The 18,842-nt window shown below is 43.9% G+C and overlaps 1 protein-coding gene across 2 annotated transcripts in view; it reads right to left on the bottom strand.

The window, feature by feature from the left end:
- Positions 1 to 9,987: 9,987 nt before the first annotated feature.
- CHKB (choline kinase beta) overlaps positions 9,988 to 18,842 on the bottom strand; it is a 48,208-nt gene continuing 39,353 nt past the window's right edge. For both annotated transcript variants that reach the window (XM_073579313.1, XM_073579314.1), the window contains exon 11: positions 9,988 to 12,730. In XM_073579313.1, the coding sequence (XP_073435414.1) occupies positions 12,674 to 12,730 (57 nt within the window). In that variant the 3' untranslated portion in view covers positions 9,988 to 12,673. The remainder of the gene's footprint in view (positions 12,731 to 18,842) is intronic.

The following is an 18,842-nucleotide window of genomic DNA, read 5'->3' as shown; positions in this document are numbered from 1 at the left end:
TCAAGGTCACGTACCTGCCCTCGGTATCAATTAGCATGTCCTCGGTATCAATTAGCGTGTCCAGTATGGTGTGTTGGAGGGATTTGTGGAGTGATATAGACACACCTCGGGATCGTGACTCCGGGTTGGCCCTGTGGAACCAAGTCGTGTAGTAGTGATTGGGTATATCAGGGACATGTCCAATCTTAAAATGAGTCTCCTGCAGTATCAATACATTAACTCTTTTCTTGTGCATACCATATAAGATATGTGACCGCTTCTGTGGTGTATTAAAGCCCCTAACATTCAAGGAGCCTAGTGTAATCTTTTGTGTGGCAATCTTACCAGGCATTGTATTTGCAGTCCGGAATCGAGAGAATCAGGCTTCCTCCAAAAGGATGGGTCTGCCTCGGGGTCCAACGCCCGCTATGGAAAGGGGGAAGAGACTAGTAGGGTGGGAGTAGTTTAAACACAAAGAATAAACAAAAAATTAGAAAAAGCAGAAAGTAACAGTAGAATTAACGATGCGAGTGTGAGTAAGCACACACCCACAGACGTGGAACCAGGTGGAGGTAAGTACTAATTGCTGTACGCCTCAATGGCAGAACAGCACCTCCAGGGGGGGGTAAGTGTACGACAAGAAGGGAGATGGAGACCCGTCTCCTCCGGAACCCAACCTCGTGATGATATAACACTCGCATACCCCTAAAACAAGCAATCTAACATATTAAGATTATATATACCCTTATCTAACAAACCCATGAGTCGTCAACATATCACGTAACGTATATAGCTTCATTACCATTAAAACGGATAGTGTTATAGATATCGCAACCTTTAGGTCTAAAACAACATAAGCTTCCAGGAATCATGCCTTCCGTTAAAATAGAGCATGACAAAGTGGTGAGCTATCTAGGCATCTGGAGGTATTCAGTAGAGAGACACAACTGTCCAAGAGTATATGGGAGGGGGCAAGGGGAGGGAAGGGGGGGAGAGAGGAAGGAAGAGGAAAAGGAGATCGACTGATAGTAAAAACTGATTTAACCTTCATTGCTAATAGAAATGATCCCCCATCCCCGACCCCACCCACCCAGGCAAAAACCCTCCCCAAATCACAAAGCTTCACAATCAGTCATTCTCTCCTTCTCCTGGGTGTGCGGGTCCATGTCCATTGAGCCGTCTTCCGGGTCGGCGCTGCCGTTGAGGAGCCTGCCCCCTGCGAGGGTCGTCCATTCTATAAAAGGATGGTAAGGATGGCCAGTCGGGGATGTCCACCTCAGATACATCCAAAGCGGCCAAGAATGCTGGGATTCCGCTAGAGTGGCTCAAATGAGGTACTCTGCCCCTTTTCTGAACCCGGCGGCAAAACGGAAACCCCCAGATATAGGGAAGATGATGTTGTTGCAGCTCATCCAAGAGTGGGCGGAGGGCTCTACGTCTCTGGATAGTCCATCTGGATAGATCTGGTAGGAGCTGTATGCGGGTATCCAAGTGCTTAATGGGTCCTGCTCTCCTGGCTGCTCCCATGACTGCATCTTTAAGTTGGTACTTATGGACCCGGCATATTACATCTCTCGGTGGGTCCTGTTCACTAGGACGCGGACCCAGAGCCCTTTGGGCACGATCTAGCTCTAGTGGAGTATCTTGGGGCCTGTCTAATACCGAGTTGAAGATGCTTCTCAAAGTGATATTTAACTCCTGAGGAGGTATGGATTCGGGTAATCCCTGTATTCTGATGTTATTCCTGCGTCCCCTGTTTTCAGAATCATCCAGCATCTCTGCTAGGGTCTGCAGCTGTCTAGCCTGAGCGGCCACGGCAGCCTCTTGAGCCTCTACTCTTTCGTTCAGGGAAGCCAGAAGCTGATCATGAGATTCAACCTTCTCTCCGCATTGTTGGATATCGTCCTTAAAGGGAATCTGTCACCCCTTTTTTGAGATATCATATAATGATATCATTCAATTGTGTGTCCCATAAGGATTCTCCTAGTACTTTTGCTTCCCCCTGACCCCACACCTTTCATGCATAAATACCTTTTTTATATTGGTTCAGATGTATGTAAACTGCCGCAGTCCGGTCCGATGGGCGGGGCTTATTCAACTGCTCCCCCCCTCCCTGTCTTGCTCTACACAAGAAGAAATGCGTAGCGCAAGACAGGGGGTGGGGGGTGGGAGATGGTGAATAAGCCCCGCCCGGCGGACCGAACAGCGGCAGTTTACATACATCTGAACCGATATAAAAAAGGTATTTATGCATGAAAGGTGCGGGGTCAGGGGGAAGCAAAAGTACTAAGAGAATCCTTATGTGACACACAATTGAATGATATCATTATATGATATCTCAAAAAAGGGGTGACAGATTCCCTTTAAGTATGGAAAGTTCAGCTTTATAGGAAGATTCCAGGCGAACAATATATTGTTCCATGTCTTGTTTCGTCGGGATGTCTTTTATCTTATTATATAGTAATGTGAAATCGACTCCCGTGGGCGTTGCAGATTTTCCCACAGAAAGAGGGGCCGAAGGTCCGCACTGTGATGTTAGGGACGTGGCTAGTTGGAGGGTAGGTGGAGGAGGTATGACAGACGGCAGGCCATCCTGATGAACAGATATCGTGGAATGGTTTGACTGCCCTCTCATCATGGGGTCTGCTTCCTCCTGCATTGTATCGCCACTGGTGGTGATAAGGTTGCCATCAGGGGGAATACTGTTACCTCCCCGGGAATATGGCGCAGAGAGGTTCAGGGAGGTCTCTTCTAGGCCTGCACGAGTCACACCGGCGCGAGGCCGCTCCGGCCTGTTTGGGGGGGTCTCCCTGTGAGGAGCGGGCTTCCAGGGGCCCAGCGATGTTGTTATTGTTATGGGAAGATTTTCCCGTCCCTTTTATAGCCGCTAGGATCGCCCCATTAGATCCCGGAGAGGTCCCCCCACCGTCTCTCATTCTCTCAGGCTGCTCCCCCACCTCCGATACCTTGCTCCCCGCAGGTGGCAGAGCTGGCTGTCCCTTGCGCGCCGCATCCATCATGGCGTCTGCAGCCTTGTTCTTCCCCGCTCCCATGAAGTAGCGGGAAATGTTGTGGGGAGCCTTTTCGGGCGCCGCGGGGCCTGGGGACACACTCCCTCGGCTTCTTCTGGTGGACATCGGGGTAGAAGACATCAGGGTAAGTCTCTGATTCGGTCGGTTCCCTGTGCAGGAGCTCTCCAGAAAGCGTCCTCACTCCTCGCCGGCCATGCCACGCCCAACCAGTCACATCATATAATGCTATTTACCAATTCACCCCCAGCCTGTTTTCACCTTCCTGACCAAGCCAATTTTACAATTCTGACCAGTGTCACTTTATGAGGTAATAATTCTGGAACGCTTCAATTGATCCCACTGATTCGGAGACTGTTTTTTGACATATTGTACTTAATGATAGTGGTAAAGTTTGTTCAACATGACTTGCGTTTATTTTGAAAATATCGGAAATTTGCCCAAAATTTTGAAAATGTCAAACTTTTTCACATTTTTAATTCTTATGCCCTTAAACAAAAAAAATTATGTCACACAAAATGGTTAATAAATAGCATTTACCACATGTCTACTTTTCTTCTGCATCATTTTTGAAACAATTTTTTTGTTGGGAAGTTAGATGATTCAAGATTTCTAATTTTTCCAACAAATTTACAAAACCATTTTCTAGGTACCATATCACATTTAAAGTGACTTTGGGGGGTCTTTTTGACAAAAAAAACAAACAAAAAACTGCTCTCCTCAGACTGCTCAAGACCATATCCAAGAAGTTTATTAACCTTTCAGAAGCATCACAGGAAGTAATGCAATGTGGAAAGAAAAAATTAACAATTTACTTTTTTCACAAAAATGTTACTTTAGCCCCAAATTTTTAAACTTCCACAAAGGCAACAGGAGAAAATAAAACCCAAAAATTGTGAAGTTTCTCCTGAGTATACCAATACCCCAAATTACTCAGCTCTACGCTGAGCACTTGCAGTGCTAAAATGTTAATGACCATCGGGAACCCATATTGGTTGCCTGTATTTAAAGACCCCTTTAAGATATTAGTATGTTCAGCTCATATTAGCCTTGTATTTTCTATAATTTTCCTAAGGGCTCATACTCATTTGCGAGAGACTGTCACGATTCTCGTGCGAGTCATTTCGCATGAAAACCTGGCACAGCCGCCGACACTCGGACCGGAGCGTGCGGCTACATGTATTTCTATGCAGCCACACGCCCCTGTCTGAGTGCCGGTGGCAATGCCAGGTTTTCATGCAAGAGACTCGCACGAGAATCGTGAGAGTCTCTCGCGAGTATGAGCCCTAACACCTAGGGACTGCATAACTCAAACAATATTTAATGAGAATGTGTATGTTTATATTACTCATCCAATACCACAGGTTTTTGTTTTTTTTATCATTGGTTAGTGAGAAGGGTGTATGTTTATATTATCATCCAATTACTGCGTTATTAATGTTTGGTGAGAAATGTCATGTTTATAGAATGGTGGAATATCCAGCACCAGGAGAGTTTTTGGTATGTCATATCCGGTGGTGTATTTTTTCCGGTGTAGTTTGACATTTTAAGAGCTGGCCACTCAGAAGAGAAATATTATATTGGACAAATAGAATTTGATAAGAGTTTGTGTAACACTTGGTTGTGCAAGTATTGTCTTTTCTAAACAATACATAAGCTGGGGAAGATTTCAGGTAAGGCCTGTTTCACACTTCCGTTTTTGTGTCCGCCAAACGGATCCGTTTCCGTTTTTTGACGGAAACTGATGCAAACGGATCCGTTTTTAAAAAAACGGATCCGTTTTTTTGACGGATCCGCGGTAACCACTAATGGAAGTCTATGGGACAAAAAAACGGATCCTGCAAAAAAATGGCGGATCCGTTTTTTTACGGAAACCAACGGATTTTGACGGATTTGAAAAAACGGAAGTGTGAAACAGGCCTAAGACAGAAGCCTGTTAACCTGTAGACTGGAGATGCCTGTGTGGGTCTACAGTAGGGTGACCGGATCTCATATGGGGGGGGAAAAAAAGGTCAGAATCTTGTTCGTCTGGACCCCACAAAACGATTCCCCTTTCCAGTTATTGAGATAGCCAAAATTTGAGCTCGATCAAACGACGTTAACCCGTGCCGCTCGTCGCTCAAAGTTAGAAAAAATCCAAATTGAGGTATTTTAAGATTTAGGTATTTTGCATAGTCTGTTAGACTATAAAAGAATGTGACAACAACATTGCAGAAATAGCCCTGACCAAATTTTCGAACCATTTGTGGTATTTGAATGCAGAGTTGGTGGGATTATCGTTTTTTGATCCCACCATTACAGACAATGAAAAGTTAATGGCTAATAAATTGCTCAGTAGCACATATGAACCATCAGAGCACGCTAACCTACATGAGTTGATAATTTTACATAGTTATCTAATCTATTCTAGAGCTTTTGTTAAAGTAGTTTTTGAAACGTCAGAATATAATGCTCGGCATTTGCTTACAACTTGCAGGACGTATTGCTTTTGTTCATCTTTTGTCAGAAGGTCGTTAAAGTCGGTTACTTCCTACCTCTTAATTTTTCTTTCCTAACTTTTGGATTTACAACCCTAGCGTGCTCTGATGGTTCATCTGTGCTACTGAGCAATTTATTAGCCATTAACAACTTTTCATTGTCTGTAATGGTGGGATCAAAAAACAATAATCCCACCAACTCTGCATTCAAATGCCACAAATGGTTCGAAAATTTGGTCAGGGCTATTTCTGCAATGTTGTTGTCACATTCTTTATAGTCTAACAGACTATGCAAAATACCTAAATCTTAAAATACCTCAATTTGGATTTTTTCAAACTTTGAGCGACGAGCGGCACGGGTTAACGTCGTTTGATCGAAAACAGCGCTTTCATCTGGTTTTCCATGTAAATCACTGAAATAAGTGATTCTGATGGAACCTCTGTGGAAGATTCCCTATAATGAGGCAGCTGGAGCAATGTGGACACCGTCTGGCCTATGATCCGGCAGTGTCCGTTTTTTAAGGCGTGCATAAAAGTGTTGTCGGCCACAGTTTTGTGCACCTCTGAAAGGTACATCATTGAATAGAGGCCAGACGGAGTCCAGGATAACTCTGCTGCCTCATTATAGTGAATTGATGCCTCAGGGGTTTCATTTATATCACATCACTCAGAGATTTGCATTTTTATCCATTTCCCCTTGTAAAAATGGAACATCTGGTGCTAAAACAATTTTTGTGGTAAAAAGAAATTGCACAACAATTGTATGGTCCGTTTTGCTCCTGTTACCCATGTGAAAATGGAACTTGGGGCAAAACCAACATTTTTACAGGTAGTTTATTTTTTTAGTTTTCACAGTTCAATGTTATAAACTTCAATAAAGCACCTGGGGCTTCAAGGTGCTCACCACACACCTAGGTACATTCCTTGAGAGGTCTAGTTTCCAAAATGGTGTGGGGGTGGGGGTGTGTATGCTTCCACTATGTAGGCACATTGGGGCTCTCCAAACACAACATGTCATGAACTAATGATTCCAGCCAATTTTGCATTTAAACAGTAGTATCTCCCCACATTTGGGGTATCCTCATGCACAGGAGAAATTGCACAACCAATGTTTGGGTCCATTTTCTCCTGTTACTCTTGTGAAAATAAAAATGTGATTTTTTTGGGGAGGGGGAAATGTAAAATGTTCATTTTTTTCCTTCCACATTGCATTCATTCCTGTAACGCACCCAAAGATTTACGGTAATAAAGTTCTTGAATGTGGTTTTGAGGACTTTGAGGGATGCAATTTTGGACATTTTCTGTCATATCGAGCCCCCCAAGTGTCACTGAAAATGTGATGTGGTCCCTAAAAAAAAAAAAAAAGTTTTCTAAATTTTGTGGGAAAAATAAGAAATTACTGATCAACTTTTAACCCTTATAACTTCCTAAAAAAAATGTTGTTTCAAAAATTATGCTGATGTAAAGTATACATAGGGGAAATGTTTTTTAATAACTGTTGTGTGACATTACGCTCTGGTTTAAGGGCATAATAGTTTGAAAATTGTGAAATTTACAAATTGTCACATTTTCAATATTTTCACAAATAAACGCAAGTCATATTAAACAAATTTTGCCAATATCATGAAGTACAATATGTCTAAAAAAAAATAATACAAGAATCACTGGGATCCGTTGACGCTTTCCAGAGTTATTAACTCAAAGGGACACTCGTCGGAATTGTAAATTTGGCCTGGTCATGAAGTTAAAAACTGGCTTGGGGGGGGCTAGATATGAATGGGTAAACTTGCAGATTCACAGCATTAGAAAGCTGCCAGACTGCCACACTAAAAGGACAGCACTCAAGAGCAAATGTATTTTATTTCTCCCAGAAGCCGCCAGGCTTTCAGTCATACAGGGATGCTGGCACAGCTACGATCACCGCTCACACCACGGTGAGCATCCACTGGCACTTTGACAGCTCACGGTGCAGTACATCAGTGCAGAGCCGGCTGTCAGTCAGAGTGCTGGTGAGTGCTTGCAGTCCAGGCTCACAGTGCTGTGAGCGGTATAACCACGCCAGCACACCTGTATGACTGGAAGCTGGTGGCTCCCGGGTGGGGCAAGGTCACTTTCTCCCGGGTACTGCAGTCAGGCACCCAACGCCAGTAAATTGCAGATTAACCCTGTATATGCAGGTAAATAAACAAGACAGGTTCCCCTAAATTACCTACTCTACAATAACTTTTTCTTGCTTTGGACAACTGCTCTTTTGCATCAGTTTTGAGTAATTAAAGTAATCTGTTTCTAAACTCTAATGCCCGTAGGATACGGAGACGTAGCGTCCACAAATGGATGCTTTTCACATAATCCCGTAGTCAAATGATAGGCCATCACCATGATTGCAAGGTGCCATCAATCTTCTCTACAGGAAGTAGATCCAGCAGGTTGTGGTGGTGATAGAGGTAATTTCTGAAAGAGTATCTGTCAGCAGATGAGGTTTGCCACCTAATCTAAGAACAGTATAAGGTTAGGGCAGAGACCTTGATTCCAGCAATGTGGTACTTACTGAGCTGTTTGCTGTAGTGTTGCTAGTCTTCTGCTAATAAAATCACTTAGCTCAGAGTAGTAAACCTGCTGCCATGTGGTCCTCCATATTCATGATCTCTGAATAACCCCACCCCCACCACTGATTGGCAGCTTTCTGACTATGCACAGTGTACACAGCAGGCTGTCAGTGGTGTGGGCGAAGTTATGCAGAGGTCATCATTCAGAGAACTGCTAGATCTGCAGCAGATACAATAACCATAATAAGTGATACATGGCTGGAATTTGTGTCTGCCCCTTCATCATGATGCTCCCAGATGAGGCAGCAAAAACCTGGTGACAGCTTCTCTATAATGGAAAGCAAATTACAATCATTTTCTTCATGCTTATAAACCCAATGAGTGGTCTCTGACTTTAGCCCAGCATTTTGATTTGTGATTCTATTGCATGCAAGTGTAATAAAGCTCATAACAGAAAAGCACTTGCAGCAAAAATTGCATCCACTTTCTAAATACATGATGTAGCATAGTTGTAATAAGAATCACTGCTGTCTCTGGTTTCAAGCCCGGCTCCGATCCGCAGCTTTATCAGCTTACAAAGGGACTGCTGAGGGTGGCAGTGCTATTTTCACCAATATAAGACTTTGAAGTCTCAAAATAAGGCTCCATAGACTTACATTGTGAAAGACTTCCCGTCCACATCGAAACCCATGTGAGCCGGCGAGGCCGATATGATGTCACGAGACCTAGAAGAGGCACAACGCTGGAAACTGGGGAATTCTGCATTCAGTGAATATTTTAATGCAGATTTGCCAAGTTTTTATTAATAAAGAAAAATCAAGGTGCTTCTTGAGATTATGCATTCTCATACATGAGGCTTAATTTAAATATAAAATGAAAATTTATACATAAGCATGTATAGCCTGAGCCTTATAACTAGCCTGGGCTTCTCAACGACTCATTGTAGCAAAACTACCAGAGTTGTGCAGCTGTTCTTCACATTTAGCTCACAGAGAATGCCTTCATTGGCTACAACTATCCACGTCTCAGCGGACACCAGGATTAGCTATATAGGGGGTCATTAGCCTCAGTTTATGAACAAGTGTTCTCATTCACTGGCACTAAACCAAGGTCCTGTTCACAACTTTTGTCTTCATTTAAAGGAGTTTTCCAGTCAAATATTGACTTGTCTCATTATGCAATGCGCACACTGTCACGATTGCCCTGCGAGTGGGCGGTCACATGTATGCGATTTGAAGGCCAAGGGCTCATGCTCACTTGCGAGAGTCTCTCGCATGAAAACCTGGCACTGCTGCCGGCACTGGGATCGGAGCGTGCGGCTGCAGAGAAATACATGTAGCTGCATACTCCGGTCCCGACGGCAGTGCTGGGTTTTCATGTGAGACACGCACACAAGAATCGTGCGAGTCTCTCGCAAGTGAGTATGAGCCCTTAAGTTCCCGTGCAGACTCGTCTCAACCGGCTGCTCGTGATTCTTATTGAGAGAAGCAAAATGAGACTATTCTGTGTGATCGCAAGTATGTAAATTCCGTACATGCGTTCATGAGATCGCTCACTCGCATGGGGCCCATTGTCACGATTCGGCAGAGTGACTGCAGGCTTTTCATCTTAAACCGGAGAACTCCTTTACGGTCGGGATCACACATACGAGGAATACGGTCATGTCTTGCATGTTAATACCCGGCATTGCCGCCTGCACTCGGGAGCGGAGTGTGCGGCCGCATAGCAATACATGGAGCCGTACGCTCCGCTCCTGAGTGCCCGCGGCAGTGCCGGGCATTAGCATGTGAGACTCGGCCGTGTTTCTCACATGTGTGATCCCAGCCTAATGTGTATAATGTCTAAGACAGTATAAACCACGAGAACAGAGTGAAGGTGGAGCATACGCACATCTATTCACGTGGGACAACGCCTTTAAGAGAGAGGACAGCACGACACAAGTGATCAAAGAAAAAATTATATATTTGGATAACATTTTTATTAAGAACCATGAATAAATTATACTGGCATTATTAAAATTCAGTCATTGGACATAGCCAAGGAAATCTGGACAAATGAAGCATCAGGAACATTTCCTCACAAGGGTCGCATTCACATATCTTATTACCACGGTAAGGCCACACACCTCTTGACCCCAAGTAGACAGCCTCATGGGCATAAATGAGCCGGTCATGTTTGGGTCATGAGATCCGTGGCGGTCTATGAACCATGGATATGTGAATGCAGCCTCACAGAAAAATACTCAGCATCCTTATTTAGCAGCCATTGTTCTGTTACACATTGTCCTTAGAAAACATGCATTTTATAACCGAAGCAAAAAATCATTTTGATTAAAGCTAACCACCATGAAAAAAGAAGTTTGGCCTACATACTGCTAAAAATGTATCCTTACAAGACGGACATCATACAAGAAGCATCCAATCCTGTAATAAATAGGTGGGCTCATCTGATTTTATTTTATGGCTAAATAAAATCTGACTTCAACAAATTTGTGAGTGTACTAACAGATGTGACCTATTTTAATATCTGAATTTTTTTTGTAGTATGTGAAATCCTTTATTGTGGCAGCTTTTTGTTAACTTATCCACAAGTAGATTGATAGAGAATGGGAAATATAAAGATCGGACTTGCAGTTCCTTTCACTTCATTCAATTTTAGCTTCAGTTCAAAAACAGGCCTAAACACTGGGTTGTAGAACTACCCTAAGGCGCAGCAGTAATGCAGGCAGGTCTCGCAGGTATTGAAACCTGCGATAACAGTATCTTTGGGACGCATCATGTGGTTTGTTGGGGCAAGCAGACTTGGCATCAGGCATGTACTTGAGGCAGCAGTAATAGGATGCTGACGCGTGCCTACAATGCCACCATCAGAATGAGGCCAACATATCTACATGCGAATAGTTCTACAGAGGGCATTTACACGCTACAATCAAGGAAACGGGCAGACAGACCATTAAACCGTTCATTGTTATGAAGAGAGATGGATTTCAGAATCATTTGCCATTCACTCACATGAATGCAATTATTGGACAGAAATCTGTATGGACAAACACTAACAACATTTCCTACGATAGCTACATTAAATGATCTCCCGATCTCTCCTAATTTTTAGCAATACATATGTTAAGACTCCATTGAATAAAATAAGAGCACAATTAGAAACCTTAAAAAGGGAATCTATCCACAGGTTTTTGCTACCTCATCTGAGAGCTAAGTACCAGAAAATCCCCTACTAATGGGAAGCGAGTAATAGTACAACTCAGCAAGCAATATATATCATCAGAATTCCCTATCTAAACTATTAAGTAAGATTTAGGGACCAGAAGAGTCTCTTCTGGTCCCTAAATCTTACTTAATAGTTTAGATAGGGAATTCTGATGATACTCATCTGAGAGCTGCCTGATGTAGACAAAGAGACCCCAATTCCAATAATATATCACTTATATTACTGGGTGCAGCCATTCTGACAGAATCAGAGCTTTTAGATTTAGCATGAAGCAGAGCTGAGAAAGCTAACCCCGCCCACACCAGGCTCTGTATGTACAAAGGCTATAGACAGTAAGATGCTAATCACAGGAGGGGGCGGAGTCGGACCAGGAGGCGGCTGCGCCCAGCAATGATAAGCTCCTGGTGTGAAAACAATTGCATTTCATCCCTACAGCATGCTGTCTTCATATTACATAGCAAAAACCTGCTTATAGATTCCCTTTAAGGATATATTCACAAACCATATAGATTACACTCAAGATTTTTCTGCAGCGTGTTCAAGACATTTTGTAAGTTGTCATCCGCAATGCTTGCGCTATAATAGATTTTCCATCTAAAAACATGTGGCGTATAAGATCTGTGTGATCATACACTTAAGTTTCAATTTCGGTTATGAACCAATATAGAAGGCCAGGTTCAGATGGGCCTATGAAAAATCATCAAAACTTTAGCCAGAAAACTCAAACGGTTAGCATCCATGTGGCATTCACATTTATACACCAATTTATTAATAACGGCAGTGCGTATGTAAAAGTCGGATGCAATACAGATAATCCATATGGTATCTGATTTCTGTTTGCACGCCCATAGGCTTGTATAGGCAATTCTCATCAGATATACAGAAGAAACTACTGCATGCTGCAATTAAAGAAAACAAGCCTGTCATCTGATCAGCCCTATTGAAGAACATTGGTCATAACTCGGACAGCTCACGTCCGTATAATATGCTTGTCTGTACTGTCTAAATTTCACTGCAACTCGTGTTCATTAGGGCTCGGTCAATTCTGAAAATTATACAATGATTCAGTAAATGCCAAATTAGAAACAATGGTGTGATAGCGATAGGCTTGGGGTAAAGGTGAAGTAATGCTGCCATGCAGACATCAGAGACACCCAGGGAGCCCACAGCACATGCCAGCTGGATAACTAATGCATAGGGAGTTTATGAGATAAAAAGAAAAATGTAAATATTAGTAACTGCATATTCTCAGCTGCTGTCACATGTATACAGGTGGAAGAAGCACTGGAGAAGATTTCCTTTTGTAGGGTTTCTTATACCATTCATTCTGCCACTGCTTATAGTTGGCGGCTGGACGGGTAGGAGAAAGTCCTCAGCAGAGTGAAGATGACAGGTTGGAAAGTCAGTCATCTGGAATTCAGGACCACAGACGTTTCTGCTGAAAATATGCCTCAAAGCGAGAGAGAGCGTAATCCTACAATAAAAGGAAAAAACTTAGTAAAAGATTTGAAAATGTCACCCCTTTCGATTTCCTATACAACAAACATTAACTTCTGACTCTTCATCTGCTGTGCAGCTAGAAGTGTCAGAACTGTCTGCTAGGGTCTGCGTTCCACAGTGGCCTTGGCAAATAATTGAAAATACCCACTTCACTTTCTCTTAAAAGGGGTTACTTTTGTGAAAGGGGCTTCACACAAGCAAGAAGTGGCTATCCACCTGTCTGTTCTGCAGAGAGAAGATCTTTCCTGGCTCAGCTGACAATTCTTCTGCTTCACTTCACCTCTCTTTATCAGAGAAGATCCCCCCCAAAAAAAAACAGAAGTAGAGAGCAAAATAATACATATGATAATTATTCTTTCAATAAAATATGGTTTAACAACAAAGTTACAAAACGAGAAGAGTCATATGGAGTGTCACATGACCAGGAACACAAGGTCTACAGAGAGGGAAGGACTGATGACCCTAGGAAAATCAGGGGATAACAGTGTACTAAACCTGTATACAATGGTACAAAATTCAAGTAATCAATCAGTATAAAGAAAAGGACTGATAGAAAAAATAATAAAATGCTACACAAGGAGTGCTGAATATCAAGGAAAGGCAACCTAAACAAAATGAAGGCACTGAAGCTCAGTCAGCCATCAGAGTTCAGTTCTACAATACAGGGTTAGTAAACCCCTGGATGAATGAAGATGAAGTACATCATGTGTCATACAAACAGTCCATCAGACTGCAGTGGTAAAGTGCACAGTTTTAAGACAAACATATGAAGACAAGGTGACTAATGTATGACCTGGCAATGAGGTGCAGCAAACCCCAACGTGTGTTTAGTGTCGGCTTCTTCGGGGGGGTTATATGTAGGGAGAGAGGAGGGCTCCTTATGTATACTAGACCATGAGCCCGTCTGATGGAAGACGGGGTGTGGCGGCGCTTCTTATAGGTGTTAGTTCGTTCTCCATTTACGTTGTTTTGGGGATCCCTATTAAGATAGGGAGCGAGATTCACTTTTGACCAATCATTTCTTTTTTTAATTATTCTCTCTATTAGAGCAGCTCTTCCTCTTTCAGTCTGATCTGTCAACGGGGCATCACTGCGGACGTCATGCTAAATAAACAGCTGGCTCCCCGCAGTTAGGCAGCAGGGAGCTGGCTATGAATCCGCAGCATATCAGCAGAGACACCCAGTCAACAGAGCAGAGGAGGAAAGCAACTACCTGCCTTTTAGCTCTTCGCACTATACTTACAAATAATGCAAGTTACAGATAACCCCTTTAAAAGGGAACCTGTCAGCAGGATTGTGCACAGTAACCTACACACAGTGTCAGGTCGATGCTGTTATACTGATTTAAATGATACCTTGAGTGATGAAATCCGTCTTATCGTTGTTGTTTCTTAATCTTTTTCAGTTTTGTATTACTGATATGCTCGTGCCCTAATGCGGGGCTGGGATATGTGGTGTTCTGATTAGATATTCATAATGCAGACTGCTGACAGGTCACTGATCCCTCACTGACCTGCCCCCTAGTTTGCATAATGCCCTCAGTGACCTGCCCCCTAGTTTGCATAACTAAGTGGCCAATTGGTGGTCATATGATCGCCTGTTCACAGAGGTAGACCACACTTCCATGAACATTGATCACCAATTCAATTGTTGTGTGCGCATAGAACATGCTGTTGTCTGCATAACATCTGCTTACACAGAGCAGTATACAGCAGAGAACAAGAAAGGTTTTTAAATGGAACTTGTCAAGTGTTTCATGTTGTCCAAACCACGAGCAACATGAATCTCAGCCTGGCTGCATGCTTACAGCCGGTTATATTATTCTATGAAACACTCCAGTGACTAAACTAGTCCGGCTCAGACCCTGGACAGGTCTTAGCACTACTGCAGGTGATTGACAGGTCTCTCCTTTGAGTGTACATGGCAGAGACCTGTTACTCACAAGCACCAACACAGAGAAGCCGACGACGAGAGGATCTCGACTAATCTAGTGCGATTGCCGGCCCCTATATACAAAAGGCAAATAAGGAAGAGCGCTCCTAGAAAACATTCTTGATTATGGGCCAATAAATGCAACTTAACCCCTGCATGACCTTGGAATTTTCTGTTTTTGCTCCCCTTCTTCCAAAAGCCATAATTTGTTTTTAATTTTTCAGTCAATATGGCCATGTGAGGGCTTTTCTTTTTACAGGACGAGATGCCCTCTTGAACACCATCATTGATTTTACCATATAGTGTACAGGAAAACGGGAAAAAAATTCCAATGCGGCAAAATTACAAAAAAAGTGCATTTCCAGAGTGCTTTTTTTTTTTTTTTTTTTTACTATGTTCACTAAATGCGAAAACTGACCTGCCATTATGATTCTTCAGAACATTACGAATTTGAAGATACAAAACATGTATAGGTCTTTTTTATATTTAAGTGGTGAAAAAAAAAGAAAATTTATTTTTTCAGGATCTGAGGCTGGTTGAGGGCTTACCGTATTTTTTGAGCACTGAGCTGACATTTTTATTGATACCATTTTGGGGTAGATACGATGCTTTGATCCCCTGTTGCATATTATTGCGGTGACGAAAAAAACAAACATTAATTCTGGCTTTTTTTTCTCGTTATGCAGTTTACCGCAGCAATATCAAATATGGGTAACAGATGCGGGTGGAATCATGATCCACCCACAGTCTGTTAAACAGAGACAAAGATGAAAGTTAGACGTAAATGAAAAAAAAATTTTTTTTGAGTTTTCTGGATGAAACTGACAATGCCTCATACCCAGCTGGCGCAAGTCTGAGGAAAGGAAAAACAAACAAACAAAAAGTTGTCTTTTAACTTCTTTTATCTACATTTCCAAAACGGGGACATGCAAAGACAAGCAAATATTGCCATTTTAATTAAAAGAGTTTGACCTTTTCAGGTCCAACATTAAAATTTAGAAACGTCTTAAGAGTCTTCTAACGTTTATCTGTGTTCAAGAGTCCACCACTTCATTGCCTACCAGTCCTGAAGACTGGCAGATCAGGCCAGCAGCATATCTGTGTTGCTGGTGCCAAATGAGGCCATCCAGTGCAGCTAATTAAAGTAGCTCCATCTATGCAGTATTGGAGAAGTTTATGGAGACTGCAGTTGGCTGGGAATAGCGACCTGGCCAGTGCTACACACAGAGCCTGCAAGCAGCGCTCCTTGCCTAGCTAATCACACCTCTCAGACTGCAGGGTGGTCTGTAACCTAGGCAACGAGTTGTAAACTATAGAATTAAAAAATCCATCCATCCTTGAAAACAAAGAATTTTGAATAAAAAGTTGCAAGCATGTTAAAATTTTAACCACTAAGAGCTTGAGGCAACTATGGTACTTTGAAAGTGAGCTCATCAGCCCTAAAACACTGTTGGGAAAAAAAAAAAAAAAGTGTATGTATATGACTTAGTCCCTAGAAAAATTAGAGCCTCCTAAATTTGCTTAAGACTTTTTCTAGCTATCAAACCACTAAACTCTGTACTACAGCTATGATTTTTATAGGGGTCAAGTCCCCAACAAACCAGTTTAAACAAGTTGTCAACTACTTAGACAACTCATACCCCACGCTTGACCCCGATAAAATAAAATAAAAAAAAAAATAATAAAAAGCTTATACTCCCCTCCCGTGCCGGCGCAATTCACAAGGTGTGGGCACTCGCTCTTCTTGGGGATCCCGTGTGGTTGTTGCGACAAGTGTCCCCGGCGCCCAATCAGTGCTGGTGCCACTGTCCACACCTTTGGACAAATTGAATACCAAGCCCAGGCTGCAGTTGATCCCACACTTCCTCTTCATGTTCAATCCGTATCCAGAAGGGTACAGTGCTGTCAGCGCTGATCTGGCGCCAGGCATCATGTGTCATACAGCCACATGGGAGCCCTGAGGAGAGCAAGTGCTGACACCACGGGAACAGCATCGGCATTGCAAGAGGAGTATGGGTTTGTTTGTTTTTTTATTTTATCGGGGTCAAGCGTGGGGTATGACAAGGTATTTTTCTAGTAGTGGACAACCCCTTTAAGAGGTTTTATTAAACTCCCTTTAAATAACAGTCATACAATCAGAAAAATAAGGAGATTTTTGTGTACTCACCGTAAAATCTCTTTCGCTTAGCCTTTGATTGGGGGGACACAGAACCGTGGGTGTTATGCTGCTATCCACTAGGAGGCGACACTATGCATAATCTGAAAAAGATTAACTTTGGCTCCTCCTCTGCAGTATACACCCCTGGACGGCGTCAGCCTTCTCCAGTTTTGTGCAAAAGCATTAGGAGGAATAAACCAGAAACATAACCATGCCTGTAAAAAAAGGCTAACATAAACAGGCTCAAACAACAATATGAGAACCCAACCGTAACAACGGCCCGCAAGGGCAACAGGGTGGGAGCTGTGTCCCCCAATTAAAGGCTAAGAGAAAGAGATTTTATGGTGAGTACACAAAAATCTCCTTTACTCTGTGGCCTTATTGGGGGACGCAGAACCGTGGGACGTCCCAAAGCAGTGGACGAATATTGTGCCGACAGTCCCCTAGACTTGGGGTACTGCTGCCTGCAGGACCCGTCTACCCAGGCTCGCATCCGCTGAGGACTGGGTATGCACTCTGTAGTGTTTTGTAAATGTGTGCAGGCTAGTCCAAGTGGCTGCCTTACACACTTGATGTGCCGAGGCTTGATGCCGAATGGCCCAAGAGGCCCCTACCGCCCGCGTAGAGTGTGCCGTGATTCCGGCCGGAAGGGGAGAATTGTTGAGGCGGTAAGCCTCTTGAATGGTGGACTTGATCCACCTAGCAAGGGTGGCTTTGGAAGCCGGTAGGCCCTTGCGAACGCCTTCTGGAAGAAGGAAAAGTTAATCAGACTTCCGGAAGGGAGCAGTCCTAGACACGTAAATACGCAATGCCCTGACAAGGTCAAGCGTATGCAGAGCCTTCTCTACCCTATGAACGGGAGCCGGGCAAAGAGAAGGTAGTGATATTTCCTCATTGAGGTGGAAGCTGGACACGACCTTCGGGAGGAAGGATGGTACTGTACGGAGAACCACCTTGTCCTGATGAAAAACCAGGAAGGGTTGTCTGCAGGAAAGAGCTGAAAGTTCAGACACCCTGCGTAGCGAGGTGATTGCCACCAGGAAAACCACTTTCTGTGATAGAAAGCGGAGTGAGATCACCCTAAGGGGTTCAAAAGGAGGTGACTGTAGTGCTGTCAAGACCAGGTTGAGGACGTTTGTAGGGGGGGGAACCAATCGGGAAACCCCTTGGAGAAAAGTCTTCACTTGCGGCTTGTTAGCAATACGCCTCTGAAAGAGCACTGAAAGCGTTGACACCTGGCTCTTCAGCGAGCCCAGGGATAGCCCGGCGTCCAGGCCTGACTGAAGGAAACCGAGGACCTATGGAAGAGAATAGGGAAGTGGGATCTGCCCACGAGATTCGCACCATGTGAAGAAAACCTTCCAGGTACGAGAGTAAATCCTGGCTGAAGTTGGCTTTCGAGCCCTGATCATGGTTTTAACAACGTCCGGTGAAAATCCTGCTTGGGGCAAAACCCAGGTCTCAATGGCCACGCCGTCAAATTGAGAGCCCCTGAGAGTTCTGGTGGATGAACGGGCCTTGTGACAGGAGGTCGGGACGTGTGGGGAGACGCCAGGAAGCGTCTGCTGTGAGTTGCACGACGTCGGCGTACCATGTACGCCTGGGCCAGTCTGGAGCGATCAGAATGGTGGGAACACCCTCTTGTTTGATCTTCCTCAGGACCTCCCCCGGTCCCAAAAGGAGCCCACAGGTGGACTGGGGTCCCTGGTTCCTGGTACAGTCCCTACCTGCGGTATCTCAACCTAATACCCCCAGAGGGGGGATTAGGGAGGGTGCTGCTGTCACCGTCAGGGGGCTTCATCGTCGCCTTGACCTCGACCCAGAGCCGGACGGAACTGAGGAAGGAGGGGGTCTCGACCTCGAACCAGTACCCGAGGGACTGGTGAGGGTGCGACATGGGGAATAGCCACCTCGACCTCAACCGGGTACCCCTAATGGGGGACCGAGGAGGGAGCCATGCCGGGAGTCTCGCTGGAGATCCTCTTTTCTTCATCCG

The sequence above is a fragment of the Dendrobates tinctorius genome, unplaced genomic scaffold, assembly GCF_039654945.1.
Source record: "Dendrobates tinctorius isolate UK_male_01 unplaced genomic scaffold, ASM3965494v1 ptg000062l, whole genome shotgun sequence".
NCBI lineage: Eukaryota > Metazoa > Chordata > Amphibia > Anura > Dendrobatidae > Dendrobates > Dendrobates tinctorius.
Note: the sequence above shows the minus strand (reverse complement) of the source record. Positions and strands in the feature narration are given on the sequence as shown.